The 16,966-nt window shown below is 57.4% G+C and overlaps 2 protein-coding genes across 6 annotated transcripts in view; one reads left to right on the forward strand and one right to left on the reverse strand.

Annotated features, from left to right (window-relative positions):
- Window positions 1-14,820, forward strand: part of ZNF385C (zinc finger protein 385C) — a 59,012-nt gene extending 44,192 nt beyond the window's left edge. For 4 of the 5 annotated variants that reach the window (XM_085083627.1, XM_085083630.1, XM_085083629.1 and 1 more), the window contains 7 exons: window positions 2,281-2,423; window positions 6,896-7,006; window positions 8,568-8,739; window positions 9,166-9,495; window positions 10,990-11,177; window positions 11,342-11,455; window positions 11,757-14,820. In XM_085083627.1, coding sequence (XP_084939753.1) covers window positions 2,281-2,423; window positions 6,896-7,006; window positions 8,568-8,739; window positions 9,166-9,495; window positions 10,990-11,177; window positions 11,342-11,455; window positions 11,757-11,981 — 1,283 coding nt within the window. In that variant the 3' untranslated portion in view covers window positions 11,982-14,820. The remainder of the gene's footprint in view (window positions 1-2,280; window positions 2,424-6,895; window positions 7,007-8,567; window positions 8,740-9,165; window positions 9,496-10,989; window positions 11,178-11,341; window positions 11,456-11,756) is intronic. The other variant, XM_085083628.1, reaches the window with a different exon arrangement.
- NKIRAS2 (NFKB inhibitor interacting Ras like 2) lies at window positions 14,754-16,953 on the reverse strand. The gene is made up of 3 exons (XM_085083665.1): window positions 16,794-16,953; window positions 16,293-16,534; window positions 14,754-15,938 (listed from the first exon to the last, which is right to left on the reverse strand). The coding sequence occupies exons 1-3, from the start codon at window positions 16,885-16,887 to the stop codon at window positions 15,699-15,701; spliced, it is 576 nt and encodes a 191-aa protein (XP_084939791.1). The 5' UTR covers window positions 16,888-16,953; the 3' UTR covers window positions 14,754-15,698.
- Between the last annotated feature and the right edge of the window lie 13 nt (window positions 16,954-16,966).

Here is a 16,966-nt window from a genome sequence, read left to right on the forward strand (position 1 = left end):
TTAATACCTAAAAATACTGCCCTCAGCTGCTGCCGGAATCTGCCCTGCAGCAAAGGTAAGGCAGGACCCACAGTGCCATGGCCCAGTAACCTTGGGAAGGTGCCCCAAGAACATCATGTGGGTGCCCTAGCAGGGTGCTGTGACATGCTGGGGAGCTTCACTGGGGCAGCCTCAGCCCTCTTCCTGGTCCTGGGGGTATTGTCTCCTTCAGGGGCAAAGCCAGGTGGGAAGGGACCTGCCCCATTACAGAGTCTCACTGGGGTTTCTGGGCTCTCTTCAACTGCCTGGTTTATCCCAGTCCAGAAATGTGTTTAATCCACAAATTTAAGCTCAAAGATGCATCAAAGAAGTTGGTGTGTTTTGTCTGTACCATTGGTGGGCAGCAGCCACTGCAGGTGGTGGCTGATCCTGATAGTCTGTGTCTCCTCAGTACCCATCCTGTGCCTGACCAGTGCAGGAGCTGCTCCCCAGAGAGTGAACCCTTCAGCCGCAGTGTCGGCTGAGCTACAGCATCCCTTTTTGCAGTTATTGATTCTGGGGGACGAGGCAACCACCCACTTCTTGTTCCTCCCATACATATATATATTTATGCATGTATATCTTAGGTTTTTAAGGCCGGTGCAGTCAGTGCAAAGTGCGCTGACTGTGATGAGTGGTACCCCTCGTGATCCAGCCCCAAATGCCTTTGCTGCTCTTGCGGCTGCGTGTGCTGGGGGGTCCCAGGGCAGCTCCTCTGGCGCCGGCCCGGCCGTCTTAGATGATTTGATGTAGAAATACTGTTTCACGCCTCAGAAGGTTAATTATGCACCGCTCACCCAGTCCTGCTTGCTGCTGCTGCAATGTTATTTATTTATTTTTAAGCGGTTTCACAGATTTCCCTTCTGGGCGACTCTGGAATTAACTCGATCAGTGCACGCCTGATGAAGCAAACTGTAATTCCTCCCCGGAGTCAGGCCTGGCTTGGGGATGCTCCGGCGCCGTGGCAGAGCCGCCGCGTGCGCTCGCCCAGAAAGAGGTCGTTGGTGCCCGTGGGGCTGGCGACGAGCACTCGCTGCTCAGATCCAGGGGATCTCTCAAACTTTGAATTTCAGATGCATGTCTCAGCTCCTGCACCAGCTGGGATCGGCGCAGGGTTGGTGTGGAGCAGAGTGAGGAGCAGCAGCAGCTTGGGGTCCTCATTCTCTATAGCCAGCACTAGAGTGTGGGGGGCTGGAGGGGGGCTCAGGCTCGGTGCTGTCACAAGAGGTGCTGGTGGTGACCGTTAATGCTCTGGGTACTGGCCACTGTCAGCCTCCCACGAGGGGTGTTCTCAGGTCCAGGGTGGCCGTGGGATAGGGTTGTGCTGTGCTGGGTCAAGGGATCCATGATGCCTTTGAGGTGAAAAAGAACCCAAACCTCAAAAAAATTCAAAGGAACAAGGGACGTTGACCTTGTCCTTGCTGCAGGCAAAGGGACAGGGCTGTGGGTGGGTTGGAGGGGGTGTGAAGCTGTGTGGCATGTGAATGGGCTCTTCTGGCTCACAGCACTCTGAAACCATTTCTTATTTATTGTGTTTGATTAATTCATTTTTCTATTATTTTAGCTTTTCACCCTCCTTGCTCCCAGAGCTGGGCAGGGACTCTCTCTGCCACTTGGAGGATGCTTTCCTGTGCTCATCATCTATGATGAGTCCACATTGGGATGGGGAGCAGGCTGGAGGCAGATCCTTCTGCTTGGCCTTCCCTCCCTCCTTCTGTGTCCCACGGGTGTTTTCTGTTTAAACAGAACATTATTAATAACTCTAGGCTATTTTTAAATCTCACGCTGGAGCGCGTGGTTCGTTTGCGGGGGACGGGGAGTGGCGGCAGTACCGCCAGAGTGGGGCAGCTCAGCCTCTGCCCCCAGTCCTTCGGCTGCTGCCGGCAGCCAAAACCTCACCAGCCCTGGCGAGGAGCCCCAGTGGTGCTGTTGTGGGGAGCCCAGGGCTGTATGGCTCCATGGGAGAGCCCAGGGAAGGGGCTGCTTCCCTGGGGGAGGTTTTGACACCTTTTGGAGGATTCAGACTCCTGCACGTGTCCAGCTCTGACGTGGAGGTGGTTGCATCCAGCTTTGAACTGGGGTGATGGTTTTGAGCCTGAAAGGCAAATGGGTGCCCAGGGCCACCCTGAGCTGTGACCTTCCCTGGGGGGGTCCCTAGTCCTTGGCAGATCCCCCCCACATACCATGTCTCGTGTGCTCTGTCCTCCTGCTGTGAGCAGGGATCACCAGTGCTAACACTGCTCTTTCCCTCTGCCTGCCCAGGTCCCTCCGGACACAACAGCCCCCTCTTAGCGTCGTTGCCCATCCCTGGCCGGCCTCTTCACCCACCCTTGGACATCAAGCACTTTCTGACCTTCAGGCTCAACGGAACATCGCCGCTCAACCTCTTCCCCAACTTCAACACGGTGAGTCCCTGGGGCAGGTGGGCATCAGCTGCAAGACCCCTCCTCCCCTGCAGCAGTCCCTCCTCTGCATGGCACCATGAAACCAGGTAGTTTCTGGTTTAATTCCTGGGGTCTTTGGCTGCTGGACACCCACTTTGCCCTTAGCTCAGGGAGGTTCCTGTCCAGCCAGCGCCTGTCAGTACCAGAATGAAAAACATGGTTCGTTTTAACCAAGATCAATTGGATTTTGCCCCTGGAATCAATAGTAATAAAGTAGCTCTGGAGAGCAGTTCATTAGTTGAAAATTAAATAAGGAAAAGCAAAGAAAGAGAGAGAATGCATTACAGATATGAGGAATGTGGCTGATGCTGTGGATGTTGGGGGAGTCAGAGTACTGGGGGCTGCTCCCACCCCCTGCTTAGGCTCCAGGTCCCCAGCCTTGACCCAGGTGCCCAGGGTGGGCAATGACAGGTATCTTCAGCGATGTTCCATTAGACAGTTAAACTGACACGAACTGAATACTCACCACTGTTTTGGCTGTGAAATGGTGTTTTCCCCATGCCACGTTGCTCCCACAGGCTGGTCCTAGCTTCATGGGGGTCTCTGTAACCCCTGGGTGCTGCCTAGAATTTTTTTGGAGCTGGTTCTGCTCAGAGAAGGGCAGGGTGCCTGGGGGCTGCCCCCCACCTCTGCTACAGAGGCACTGCAGGTTGGTGTTTTGGGGTTCAGTAGATGCCCATAATTTTCTCTTTCCTGAGCCCCCTCCCTGCTTGTCATCCTTTTGTGAGTGGCTTTGAGCTTAAACATGCTCAGAAGGTGCAAATTATCACTGAGATCCTCAAAGACTGTTCAGAAATTAAGCGCAGGATTCCTGTTGCTGTTGAATGGGATTCATATGTCTGAGTCCTTTAAGCTCTTTTGAAGCCACAGCCCAGCCTCTCCCCGGGCTAACGAGCTGGAACACAGGACAGGAGGGGTTTTGATGCCATTATAGTTCCTGCTCTTTGTCTGGGCTCTTTTTTTAGTCGCTGGAGTCAGGAGTGAACTTGACCCAGCGCCTGTTGTTCGCTCCTCTTGGCTCCCACCTGCCGCTGCCTTGGCGTGTGTTCACCCACGTTTGTTGCTTTAAAAAAATTAGTAATTTGGAAAACGAATCTGGTACTCGCTGGAGCCACACAGTGTCACACGGCTGCTGTGCTCCGTGTGGGCTTCTGCCACAGAGGATGGGTCAGACATGGACAGAGATGCCAGGGCAGGCTGTGCCAGCCTCCTGGGGACGTGGAGTCAACCACTCTGAACTCAGACCGGAGCCTGGTGTGTGCTGTTGGCTGATGGTCTGGGGGCAGGAGCTGCCCCTTGGGGGTGTGTCTGTGCTGGAAATGTGGCCGAAGGAGGCTGGGTGAGGTTCAGGGAGTGCCTGGAGGAGCCAGCACAGAGCCTCCATCCCACAGGATGAAGGGCTGGAGCATCCCTGCGTCCTGAGCTGGGCTGGTGACTCCCAATCTCTGCCCAAGTGACTGTGATGCCAGGTCAGACTCCACTTGTGTCTCAGGTCAGGGAGAGGGGAGAGGGCAGCAGTCAGGGTCTGTCCCTTGCTGAGGGACATTGGAGCTGCTGTACGACAGGATCCGACGGTTCCACTCTCATGCCCTGCATTGCTGGTGATGCTGTGAGGGCTCAGCAATGCCCTGTGGAGTGGAAGCTGTTTGCACTGCCCAGCAGAACACTCTGCACTCAGAGCAGGTCACAGGGCTCCCATGAACCCAGCAGATGTTTTACTCCAGAGTGAAGGAAACCCTTCCAAGCTGCCTCCTGTCGCTTAGAGCAACAACCAGGAAAAAACCCCTAACACAGTGCTGGAGGCATGTTCCTTGCTCCAAAGGCCCTTCCCTGAGCTTGGGATGTTGCAAATCCCCAGGACCCAGCAGCGCCTCGTAAAACTCCATCAGGAGACACGATCTGAACGGATGCTGCATCCCTGTGAATTCCTGCTCCTGACCTCAGCGGCCGCAGGGAGCTCAGCACAGGGATCGCTATTTATATCGGCAGGAACATCCAGGGATAAATAAAGTAATGTGAGTCAATACGAATTGACTATAAAGCCAGGATCTTTATTCCCCAAGACCGCGGTGCCCAAAGCCACCTCTGTTGCTGGCTCCACTCTTCTGGAAACCACCAGGAAGAGCCTCAATCCCTGGCTGCAGGCACCGGTATGTATGGCTGCAGCACAGCCCCCTGCCAGCCCCATGGGAGCTGGGGGGACTTTTCCATATCTGAGAGAGCTGTGAGGGCATGCAGTGGGGAGGAGATAGAGGGATGTTTGTGTTCACATTCGGGGAGAAGCACAAGGGCTCTCAGGTGGCGCCAGGCCTCAGATGTGCTCCGTGTGGGATGGAGCTGGGCTGGGCTTCTGGCAGAGCACCTGGGACCATGTGTGCTCCCATGGGGGTGGGCAGCTGAAGACTTGAGACAGTGCCTGTATTCACTTTGGAGCAGCAGTGGCCACCAGTTGCATGTGCCTTGGCTGGGATGCCTGGGGCTGGGGAGAGGAGCCAGGTTCTGAGTGTGCTGGCCAGCCCAGCCCCTGGGAGCCTGGGAGCCCTGTGCCTGCTCAGAGCAGTTGCAGGTGCTCTGGTAGACACAACTCCTTGCTGACCCACAGGGTCGAGCAGGGTGGACTTGGCAAAAGCACAGGGGATGGAAAGACCCAGGTTGGTGCCATCATTCTGGCATAATCCCAGGAGGATGAGGGTTGGGGCTGTTCAGCATCACCATCATGCAGTTGGTGCTCACATGTGGCCCTGGCGCCACTGGCATCACTGGCAGGTTCAGGATGAGGCTGTGACAATCTCTGGTGTCATTTGTGTCCTTGTGCCAGTATCTCCCTTTCCTCTGCATCTTCCTCTGACCCTCACCCTGTGCATGTCGCAGTGCTCAGGGTGTGGATGAGCCCATGGGAGCTGGCAGTGCTGGGTGGGTGCCAGTGTTGTATGGTGGGCACTGGTGGTGCTTGGTGGGAGCGACTGGCTGGAACCTGGTAGCTGACATTGCTGGGAAGGCTAGAGCCATTTTTCTATTCCGAATTAAAAGGTGGGTGTTTCTCTGGAAAACAAGTGCTGGCCCAGCAGCCCAGCAGCACAGGGGTGCTGCCAGCAGCACATTGCAATGTTTGTTGTCAGGCGTGGAGCAGCATCTTGGCCATCTGTAGCTTCCTCCAGGTCTCTGCCGAACCCCAAATGCCTCTTCATTTATATGGCAGATAAGTGAGTAAAATTTCATAGCAAACAGGCACTTCATTAATCACCTGCTTTTACCATTCTGCTCACTCCTGGAAAGGAATTTGGGGTCTTGATAATGGCGCTGTTGTCCAGGCATGTGCCTCGAAGACTGATGCACCTGTCTCGGCAGCAAAATAGCTTTGCAGAGAAATACGATCGCTGAAAACCCCAGGCTCTCCTGACAGCAGGACTCAGATAAGATAATCTCCCTGTGCCACAGGGTAGAGAACAATACTTGCATTATAGATTGGAGCCACGCTCAGACAAAGAGGTTATTCTTATGTTTTCTTCCTTAATAAATGCATTTTGTTAAAAACAATTATGGCTCTTGGAAGCAGTTTGGTGCTTGGGCTGTGGAATGAGGCCGAGCCCTGGGGCAAGACAGAAGGGCCAGGGCCTGGCACCGGCCACATGCTTGGCCCCACCATGGCCCCAGGCAGGCTGGAGGACAGACATGGCTCCTGGCAGGTCATCGAAGTGGGTCTGTGTGTTTCCAGCCTGGTGAGCAAGTTGTCGTTGTTGGGTTTGAGCAGGTGAAATGCACATCTGGGCAGCAGTGGGGCAGCCCAGAGGGGCTTTTGTAGGCACTGTGTCCTGGGTGAGCTGAGTCTGTGGCAGCAAGCACTGGTGTCCCTCCTGCCCTGGCCCCTGCACGGGCTGTTGGGCTGGCACACGTGGCCCTGCTCATGCGTTTGGCATTGCACAGGGACATTCTAGCTCTCTGGTGAAGAGCACATGGAGAATGAATAGCCAGTTACTTGTTTTGGTCACCTCTGCCCCCCATTTTCATGGTTTCTGCTCCTGCTGAGGTCAAGGGTAGCCACTGAGGTTCAAACAGAAACTGGTAATTTGCCACCTGTGACACAAGTATCTGTGTGGGGGAAGAGGGGACATGAGCACACACTGGGGCAGATGAGGTCTCGTCCCTTCTGCCAGACCACAGGTGACATTCAGTGGATTCAGGAATGGTTTAAGCAGAACAAGAGCCAGTGTTGACACAGTGTGTTGCCCTGTACAGGGAAGCCTCCATGGCTGCAGGGCTCCTCGGCAGATGCAGCCCCTCGCTTCTTCCAGCCACACAGTGTGAGCTCTGTGGCATTGCCAGTGGCTCCTTGGGTGCGTGACGGGTGTGGGGGTCAGCAGGTCACGGTGCCATGCCCGGGTAGCCATCAGGACATAGCACCCAGCCGCCCTCTGCCTTCCCTCCCCTTGCAGATGGACCCGGTGCAGAAGGCGGTCATCAGCCACACCTTCGGCATGCCGGCCCCGCTCAAGAAGAAGCAGTTCATCTCCTGCAACATCTGCCACCTGCGCTTCAACTCTGCAGTAAGTGGGGCCACAGACGGGGCTGGGAGTGAGTGGGGGCACAGGGCCAGCCCCTGTAAGGAGCATCCCCAATGATGGGCCAGTCTGATCCACCAGAGCTGCGGGTGCTTGGTGTCAAGCAGCACGGGGGCTGTGGGCTACTGGAGCTGCTCTTGGCCCCCCAGGCCTGCAGACGAGCCATCCCAGCCTGGCCATGCTGGATCTGCAGTGCCTGGGGCTGCTGCTGCTCTGCCAGCAAAACTCCCTGGTTCTGGGCTTCATGATTCTGCTCCATAGTCGTGCAGCTCAGAAAAAGCATTGCTTCCCTGTTTCAGGCTGCATCCTGGCTAGAAGTGCTGTGCTGGGAGATTCAGTCCCACTACATGCTTCCTGTGCCCCTGTGAGCACCCCATGCCCCCATCCCCACTCTGCCCATCCCTGCCTCTGTCCCTCCAGGTCCCCACTCTGCCCATCCCTGCCTCTGTCCCTCCAGGTCCCCCTAGCTGGCCCAGACCCTCACAGCCTGTGGGTGTTCCAGCGTGGTGACTGTGACCTACTTTGGCTGCACCCAGCCCCGTTCCAGCCCTGTTATCCAGGGGGTGTTTATTGTCTTTGCTAATGAGGCACCACGCTTGGACTGGCCCTTTGCTTTCCCACGTACCAGCCATAGCTCTGGCCCCCGTTCCCAGCCCTTGGAAAGACACAAGGGGAGGGAAGAGAAGGGATGGGATAGGATGCTTCCCCCTGCTGGGCCCTGGAAGCCTCAGCTGGCCCCCGGGAATGCCGTGCAAATTAATCTGTACTACTCAGGGGTACTAATTCATACTGGGGTTCCTTTCCATAAATTGCCAAACCAGAGTAGTTTTGGGGGACAATGCAGCATTGTCCCTTTTGGGAGGGCACCAATGTTCAGGGGATTTTTTTTTGTGGCCGTTTTTATCAGTTTGGTGCAGACACGAATCCGTCAGAGTCACGCTTCATTATCCAGCATTCACTGAGAAGAGGAGCTGGGGACGTGAACCATGTGTTGGACACCCCTTAGGATACAGTGGGAGATGTGTCCTTCCCACCAATGGACCTCTTTATTCCATTTTTACAGCAACAATTCATTGTACGTTTCTGGAGTCATAAATTTTGCCTGAAAGCTGCTTTTAGGACTGACTTGATGCATTTAATCAGAGCAGGGTCCTTATCTCAGCCAAGCAATGTGGTGATGTCTTAGAGAGTGATACCTTGGCCCCAATATGTCGGTGTCAGAGCAGGCTGGGAGGAGGAGGGACACAGCTTTGTGCTACACCTCACTGCCAGCACGCCCTCTGTGTCACACCTGCTTCCAACACCCCCTTTGTGTTACACCCCATTACCAGCCCTCCTCAGCTACACCTCATCCCCAACACCTCCTCTGTGCTACACCCCACTCCCAACACCCCTTTGCAGTGGTCCCAGCCCTGGGAGTGGATGTCACCAGGGAAGGTGCCTGAGTGGCCACATCCCAGAGCTGACCCCATGACCTGCCCTCCCCATGTCCATCTGTCTCTCTGGTCACTGCACTGACATGGTCATCCTGATCTCTTCTGCCCAGAACCAGGCAGAAGCCCACTACAAGGGCCACAAGCACGCACGGAGGCTGAAGGCCATCGAGGCCATGAAGAACAAGCAGAAGGTGGTGGGGGCTGCAGCAGGGACCCCTGGCCAGGACAGTGCAACCGACCTGGACCCCAGCCCCGTGGACAGTGGGGAGCCAGGCAGCACAGGTACGAGGAGGGGGACTGGGGCTGAGGAGGCTGCAGTGAGCTCATGGGTGTTTTCCCTGTGATTTGGTGTCTCTGTGAGGTGCTTTGTATGGATGTGGGAGAGAAAGCAATCCCTGTCTCGCACATCCCCAGGGCTCTGCCACATGCAGGGATGGGGTGATGGGAGCTGCAGCAGTGCTGGAGCTCACCCGGGGTTTTGTGCTGAGCCCAGCTTCCACGCACTGCAGATAAAAGCTGTCATGGGAGAAACCTTGGGAAGAGCTACCCTTTGCAGGGATGGATGCACGCAGACATTGTCTGAGATGGTCTTGGGGAGAACAGGGCTGCTCCCTGAAATCCAGAAAACCTGTTCAGGCACAAGAACTTTCCCTTTCTGCCCATTTCCTTCTCTTTTCCCCTTTCCACCTTTCCTTCTCCTCCTGCCAGCTGATGCCAGTAGCCCACAGGAGCCGGAGGGTGAGGGCAGCAGTCTGGCGCTGGTGCCCAGCACTGAGGAATCGCCCGTGGAGCTGCCAGGCAGTGTTGCCCCACTGGGCTCCCCACCAGCCTCCGAGCTGTCAGAGGGCACCTCAGATGCCACCAGCGTGGCCTCCTCATCTGCCCAAGCAGCCGAGGCACAGGCAGCTGAGTCGAGCAGCAGTGTCAGCTCGGCTCCCGAGAGTGAGAAAGAGGGGAAGAAGAGCAAACAGCACCTGTACTGTCCTACCTGCAAAGTGACCGTCAACTCCCTGTCCCAGCTGGAGGCTCACAACACCGGTAAGAGCATTACTGGGGGGACAGGAGGATGGGCCCCCTGTCACTTTGTAGGGGCTCTGAGCAAAGCCCAGCCATGCCTCATAGCCAAACAGCCTTGCAAGGAAGTAGTGAGCATTAATGAATGTTGCTGTAATTAAAAAATGTTCATTAAAATGACCTGCACAGATAAGCCATGGGGCTTTACCTGGGCTGCAGCCTCTAGGGTGAATTTTCAAAAGGTCAAACACCTTTATTGTTCATGTGTCAATTAAGGACATTTCCAGCTACTTTTCATCAAGTGATTGAGGCTACTTTATATTCCATTTGGCTTGAAGCTGATAGCCAGGGCTTCTTCCAAACCCGGGATAATCCTTCCCAAAGCAGCTCAGTGGTTTGGGCTTGTGGCCCTGTGGAGAAGAGCCCTGGGAATCCAATGAGCTGCAGATCCCGGTAGCCAGTGATGGCTCCTGGGCTGTGCGGGGCAGTCCCTTTGGGTGGGCACGTGTGGGAGCTGCTGAGGGTCCCCCTGAAGCCTGGGGGTGGCCAGGCCCACCCCAGGGCGGTGGTGGGGGATGGCAGCCATGGTCCAGTGGTCCCCGGTGGGGTCTGTGGGCCCTGCAGTTCCAGCTCCTGGCTCGCCCCATTCTCTGAAGGATGCTTAAGTTGGGCACCCCAGCTTTAAATGGAAGGTCCTTTTCTCCCCCAGTTCAGCAAGTACTGGGAACCAGTTCCCCCCACTCCACTGCCTGCTGGGGCAGCAGCAGCAGCTGTGTGCAGGGTTGGCTCAGGACACTGCTGCGGCTTAGCTGCAGACGTGTCCTTTTGCTTTTGTCAGCTCCAGTTACGAATTCAGGAGCTGATTTGGGGAAAAAGAACAAACAAACAAACAAACGTTTGCAGGCTGGCGCTGCTCTGTGGCCGTCACACAGCTCCTTGCTTCACGCCTTAAAAAATAGAATGAATTAGCAGGGGCTTAAATTACTTGCTCCCCATGCACCCTCGCCGTCCTGGCGCTGGCAGGGGTAGGACGGAGCACCCTGTCCCCAGGTGTGTAGGGATCTTGGGTTCCTCCTTCCCCACCTGCTGTGACCCTGCTGAGCTATTCCTGGCTCCACGGCCGCCTCAGCTCTGACCTTGGGCACGGCTCAGATGCTGCAGCACGGCGGGCGACGCGCGCTCGGCTCCGCAGACTGTGCTAACGCCCGGGGACAGGCGACAGGCTCCAGCGCACACTCAAAATAGCAGCTTCTCCGAAGCTGGCACATGGAGGGGGGCCTCTGGGAAGCCGAGCATCTCTGCTCTGCCCGCGACGTGCAGTTTGGCAGGGTTTGGGAATGGGCTGCACAGCACTGGCAAAAGTCTGGGCTCCCAGGCAGCTCCCTGTCCCCTCTGCCCGCAAGTGCTGCTGGGCACAGGTTGGTGGGGTTCCCCCAGTGCTCTTGGAGGGCACTGTTCCCGCTGCTGTGGTACTGGCACGGGTCTGGGCTGGGTTTGCTGAGTATCCCCTCTTGCCAGGTGCCAAGCACAAGTCAATGCTGGAAGGTCATGGCACCCAACTGCGGCGAGGCCGGGGCAAGCTGCTCTCCCGGGCAGGGCACAAGTCCAAGCGGATCGGGAACAAGGGCAGCATCAACATCCAGAACAAGGCATTTCACTGCCAAGTGTGCGAGATCTACGTGAACTCCGAGACCCAGCTCAAGCAGGTAAGGATGCCCTGGGAGTGCCCGGGCACAGGGTGTGGGCATGCAGGGATTATGGGTGTGGGGACTTGGTGGTCCCCACAGGGTGATGGGTGTCCCCACAGACCTGAGCCACACAGTGCCCTGGCTGCCCTGGCTCCCAGTGATGCAGCTGTTTTCCTCCCCAGCACATGAGCAGCCGGCGGCACAAAGACAGGCTGGCAGGGAAGCCACCCAAGCCCAAGTACAGCCCCTACAATAAGCTGCAGAAGAATGCTGCCCTTGCAGTGAGTATTCTCAAGGTACCTGTCTCCCTGCACTGCACCTGCTCGGTTTGCTCGCAAAGCCTTGCTCACCATCAGCCATCCTCGTAGTGAGTCACAGGAGCTGCTTCTCTTTAACCTTGGTTTCCATCACCACAGTTCAGCTTCTCCCCTCAGGGAGGGTGAGCTGTGGTGGTGGTGGGTTTTGAGTCTTTATTCCTGGGAAGGCCAGCATGGGGATAACTTGGGAGTGCTTTGGCAGCAACATTCACAGCAGCAGCACTTGTGATTCCTCCAGCTGTTCTGCAATCTCACTGTGTCTCCTCCTCCCTCCCTGCAGTCCAAGCTGGCTTTGCAGAAGCACCTCACCAAAACCCTGGCAACCCGTTTCCTGCCGAGCCCGCTCACCGCCGCCGCTGTCTGCGCCATGCCTGGACCCCTTGCCTTGCGACCAGCAACTGCCACTACCCTCTTCCAAGCCCCGATCCTCGGACCAGCCCTTTTCCGAACGCCGCCGGCCCACGTCCGCACCACACCGGGTCCCATTGTCTTCGCACCCTACTAGAGCCACTGGCCCGCCAAGGGTCTGTCCACCGTGGCTGGGCTGTGCTGTGGGGGCTGCGTGCTGGGGGCAGCGCTCCTGGTACCTGCTCTCTTGGCTGGTGGGAAAATGTAGTGGTAGACATCAACCCCAGCTTCTCCTTTGCTTGGAGCGGGCTCCCACTGGAGAGAGGTGGCCTGACAGAGCCAGGCCAGCCCCGCCGCGCATCCCCACCGCTCCCCTGGCCTGTGCTGGCCCCGTGCTCGGCAGATGAGCACAGGCAGTGCACAGAAGAGGACAGTGTCCAAATCAGCAGGACCATCTCGTGGCCAGGGCCTGCCTGTCCTTGGCCTGCTGGCTGCTTCTTCGTTGCCCTCCCAGTTACCAGACTGGAAGGAGAGGAGCTGGCTGGTCCCTGGTAGAAGGACCAGCCTGCCCAGTGGGAAGGAAACTAACTACAAGGGGTATCTCAGCCCAGCTCTTACTGGGAGAAACAACCCCAGCACAAGTGGGAAGCTGGCAGTTCCTCTCTCAGCCTGGGCTGGCTGTGCCCTTGCCAGCCCTGCACCTGCCTGTGCTGGCAGGGGGTTTCTGTGCCACCCACCAGCCCCCGTCCCCACAACTCCCTATGTCCCACCAGCCAAAGAGCCCCCGCGGTGGCGGGCACCGGCCACACTGACCGTATCCTCACTCCGAGAGCAATAGCTGACCCCAGGGCCGGTGCCTCCTCCCTCCAAAGCACACGGGCCCTGCCCTGGCCCCAGAAGCACACGACAGGCATGTGGCCGAGCTGGGCCCAGCTCATGCCCAGCAAGACCAGGAGCACCAGGCTGTCTGGTGCTGGCTCCCCGAGGAAGTGACCCTGTGCTTGGCGCCTGTCCTTGTCTCTGTCCCACTGCGGGGACAGCCCTGCCCCTACCTCCCGGGAGATGCTGTGAGGCTGAGTGAATGTCCCTAAAGCACTTTCGGTTCTCCAGTGAAAGGCAACGCTGCTGCTCACCTGCCATGTCCTGCCCTCCAATCCCATCCCTGTTAGGAGCTTCCAGGGAGTTACTGATGATTCCCGAAAACAAAGGTGTCCCCAGCAGCCTGGACAATCAGGTACGAAGGAGCAGGTGGTACCCACAGCCTGCAGAATGCTGGGCTCTGGAGGGACCCCGAGGCCGTAGCTCTGCGTTTCACTGTGCTCAGACAGCCCAGCCATGACCTGTCTGGGACTGTCACCGCGGCGCTCTGGGTGCCCAGCACGCTGCTGTACATAGAGTTGCATCCTAAACGGACCTTTTGCTGGAGGAACACCCCACCCCAATCTATGCAATCCAGGGGGGCAGCTCACCACCACGTTTGCCGCCTGCGATTCCCTTCGGTGCTGATGCATCCATGCAGCCAGAGCAGTGGTGGGAGCAAAGGAACCAACCTAACACTGAGCTCAGCCCAGGGTGCTGGTTCAGACCTCTGCTGTGACTCCCATTCCCTCCCAGCCCTCAGGAAGAGGCAGGTTGGTATGTGCACCTGGGAATCCACACGCACAAGCACACATATCTGATGTCTTGGCCATAGGGAGCGCCTGGATTTCAGAAGGATTTTGCCCAGTGTGCTCCGCCAATGCTGAGGATGGGTCCTGGCATGGGGAGGTGAACAGGAACGAGCCAATGGGTGACTCAGATGGCTGAAACACATCTACTTCCCAGGGCTAGAGCCTCGGCAAGGGCAGGAAAGCTGCAGGAGGGAGCACACACCTGCAGGGTCTGTGAGCAGCACCAACCGTGGAGCCACCACTGTGCTCCTGCCACAGAGACAGGAGGGTGAGGGAGCCCCTGGGTGTGGATTTACCTGCTCAGCATGTCCCTTCCCCAGGAAAGGAGGAGAGTGGAGAGAGGGCACCAGGAGAAGAGTCAGCAGCTGTGCATGGAGACGACGGAAAGGTCTTGCAGCAGTGGTGGGATATGTGGCTTGGAGCGCACCTGAGGGAAGGAAGGTTCCCAGCAGAAACGGCTTTGCCAGGCAGATGGGGAAAGGGGAGATGGTCCCACAGCCCAGGGGACATTTAGGGACCCCACATCCCAGGGGACAGTAGCCTGCACTGGTGGGGCCTCAGGGGACAGGAGGGATGTTGTCCCTGCTCCCCAGTGCCAAGTAGCCCGTGGCCGGCTCGTCTCCAGCCACCCCTGCCCATCTCACTGTGCCCTTCCCAGGCCCTCGGGGTCACCCCCAGTCTGGCCACAGCAGCAGGACAATGGGTCCCCTCCTGTGCCATGAGCCCCCGGCACTCTGCCCAGCCCCTCAGGAGCATGGGGAGCCGGGAGCAGCCAGACTCCAGCTTGCAGAGCCACGTGGCATCAGTGGGCCTGTTCCCCTCCATAGTTCCAGAATGCCTGTGCTGGAGCCATGGCTGCTCCATCGCCCCTCACCAGTGGAGTCCTGATGCACTCCTGTACTTGGCACTTTAACCCTGTGAAAGCCATTCCTTCTAGTAACAATAATACTGCAACGAGCTGCGTAAGAAACCCCCGTTATGGCATCCCCCCGAATCCCCTCCTGCTCTCCAAAGCATTTACTGCCTTTGACTTAGCACATGCTGTACTAGGAGTAGGGATAGTCCATAGCGCTCGGTAACGTGTGCCCCTCTGTAAATAACCTTGGAGTGATGTGAAGTTTGATTCAAAAAACAGAAAAAAAAAAACAAACCCAAAATGGAATATCCAGACTCTAGGGACTTGGCCAGTACCCTCCTGTAATGTTCATTGTATATTTTTTTGATGTACTATAACTGTTGGGAAAAAAAAAAGGAAAATATTTTGATAATCGAATCTCATCGCTTTATTGTGTTACTCAGTAAATAAAAGGAACAAGTATAAACACACTGGGACTTTTTGTCAGTTTTTTCTACATCTGGACTACTTGAAGGGAATGAGCATTACTGGGTAGGACTGGGACACCCGTGCCTTGTGTTATGGTGGTTCTGAAAAAAGGCAACACTGTGACAAGTGGGCAGTGAGAGCTGCCATAGCCCAAAGCATCTGGAGTGTGCAGGGTAAGTACAGTCCCATGTACTCCAGGTGTGCAGAGTAAGTACAGTCCCAGCTCCTCCAAGGATCTAGGTGTGCAGGTGAAGCACAGTCCTATCTCCGCCAAGCTCATGGCTGAGTCTGCACTCAGGAAGAGGAAGGCTGGATTGGTGGGTTTGGGCACCCTGCCCCCAGGAACAGCACCTGCCCTGCTTTAGGCATTCCCTGGGGCAGCAGGCCTGCATATTCCTGTGCATAAAGGAGGAGTAGACACTGCTGGGGTAAGGGACTAACCACAGAGCCAGCAGGGGCAGGGCAGGGTGAGTTGCTTGGCTGGAGGCAGGGCCAGTGAACAGGCTCTTCTTCCCACGTTATCAGGGAATAGAAAAAGATGGAGTTGTTCCCTCCAGACACAGAGTTGATCCCCACATTCCAGCCAGCCTGTGCTGTGCCTCTCCAAGCCTGTATCTGAGAGCAGAGGGGGTCACTGAGTGAATCCTGACCTTGTTGTAGCACCTCTGACAGCTGCAGGGGCTGGGCAGGGAGCGGAGTGGTCCCTGTCCCACTGCCTCTCATCCTCCAGCACCATCCCCAGCCCTGGGATGCTTGTTCCTCCTGCCACCTGCTTCCCACAGGCTCTGTGACACCAGACAGGACTCGGCAGGAGGTGTGTGCGAGGGAAGCCGGAAGGTGAGAAAGAGGAGGTGGCAAGAGAAGGGAAGGGGAGGAAAGCTCAGCCATCCATGGATCCACTGCCCTTGTTCTTGCGGCTCAGAGGAAACGCAGACTTGCTCTGTGGCTGTGTCATCTTGCTGGCCAGGTAGATGAAGGGCTCGATCAGCGTGCGCCTGTCAGCCACAGACACCTCCCACAGCTTCACCTTCTCACCCTTGGCCCAGTGCTGGGCTGCATCATGGTCCACCCGGCGCTGCTCCTGCAGGTCACACTTGTTGCCCAAAACCACAATGGTGACCTATTCCAAAAGGGCGAGAAGGGCCCCTGAAGGTTCCAACCGCAGAGCAGCAGGGCTGGCTGGCTCTGCCATGCTGTAGATTCCCTGTCCATGCCGAGGCCTTCTGAAAACCCACAATCCCAGTCCTCCCTTCCCCTCCTGGTGGGGTCTGTGTGTCCCAAACCAGCCCCAAAGTGGAAGGAGCTTTTAAGCACCTGTATGCTCAGCGAGCATCCCAGGAGAGAGCCTGTTACTGCTGGGAGTCTCACAGATCAGGGACCCACCAGCATCTTGTAACGGGCTGGACAAAAGAAAGGTGAGAACTGCCCCAGGGGAGTAGATCCCACTCCACAGCCTTTCCCCCGGGAGACTCACCTCCTTCTTGTCCTTGGATTTGTCGATCTCCTTCTTGAGCAGCTCGACACGCTTGAAGGACTCCTTGCTGTCGGTGCTGTAGACCAGCACGTAGCCGTCAGTGCAGGAGAAGCAGTGCTTGGGCAGCTCCAGCCCGTCCCGCAGCCCCCGCGTGTCGTAGAAGCGCACCTGCTCCCGCACGCCCCGGTCCGTCTCGATGGAGCCCACGTAAATGTCCTCCTGGGTCTCGATCATCTCCGAACCTGGGGGCGTGGGCAGGGGACACATGGGGACCCTGCCCGGGGGTCCGGCCCTGCCACAGCGCGGGGAGCTGTCCCGCCGGGCGCGCTGTGCCCTCCTCCCCCACCGCTGATGTGCTTAGGGGGTGACAAGGGTGACAATCCCCTCTGCCCAGGGCGATCCCCACACCAACACTACCCAGGGCCGGACCTCCCCGCCACACCCGGGACCGGCCCCTCCCGGCGGAGCCGCGGAACGGCCCCTGCCCGCCGCCGCACTCACCGACCACATGGTTCCCGTACAGCAGCTGCTCCAGGATGGAGGTTTTCCCCACCGAGGCCTGCCCGCACACCACCACCTTGCAGCTCTTGCCCATCCCGCCTCACCGGGGCGGTGGCGGCCGAGACTCACCGGCGGTGGCGGGAGAGGCGCAGCGGCACCACAGCGCCCCCGTG

Source organism: Lichenostomus cassidix, chromosome 27, assembly GCF_008360975.1.
Source record: "Lichenostomus cassidix isolate B80296 chromosome 27, HeHo_3.0, whole genome shotgun sequence".
NCBI lineage: Eukaryota > Metazoa > Chordata > Aves > Passeriformes > Meliphagidae > Lichenostomus > Lichenostomus cassidix.

What these genes read in the sequence shown, in the direction of transcription:
- NKIRAS2 (XM_085083665.1), bottom strand. Translation starts at nt 16,887, where the DNA reads ATGGGCAAGAGCTGCAAGGTGGTGGTGTGCGGGCAGGCCTCGGTGGGG. An exon ending in GTACGGGAACCATGTGGTCG is followed by an intron (nt 16,535 to 16,793) that starts GTGAGTGCGGCG and finishes CCACGCCCCCAG; the next exon opens with GTTCGGAGATGATCGAGACC. An exon ending in AATCCAAGGACAAGAAGGAG is followed by an intron (nt 15,939 to 16,292) that starts GTGAGTCTCCCG and finishes CTTTTGGAATAG; the next exon opens with GTCACCATTGTGGTTTTGGG.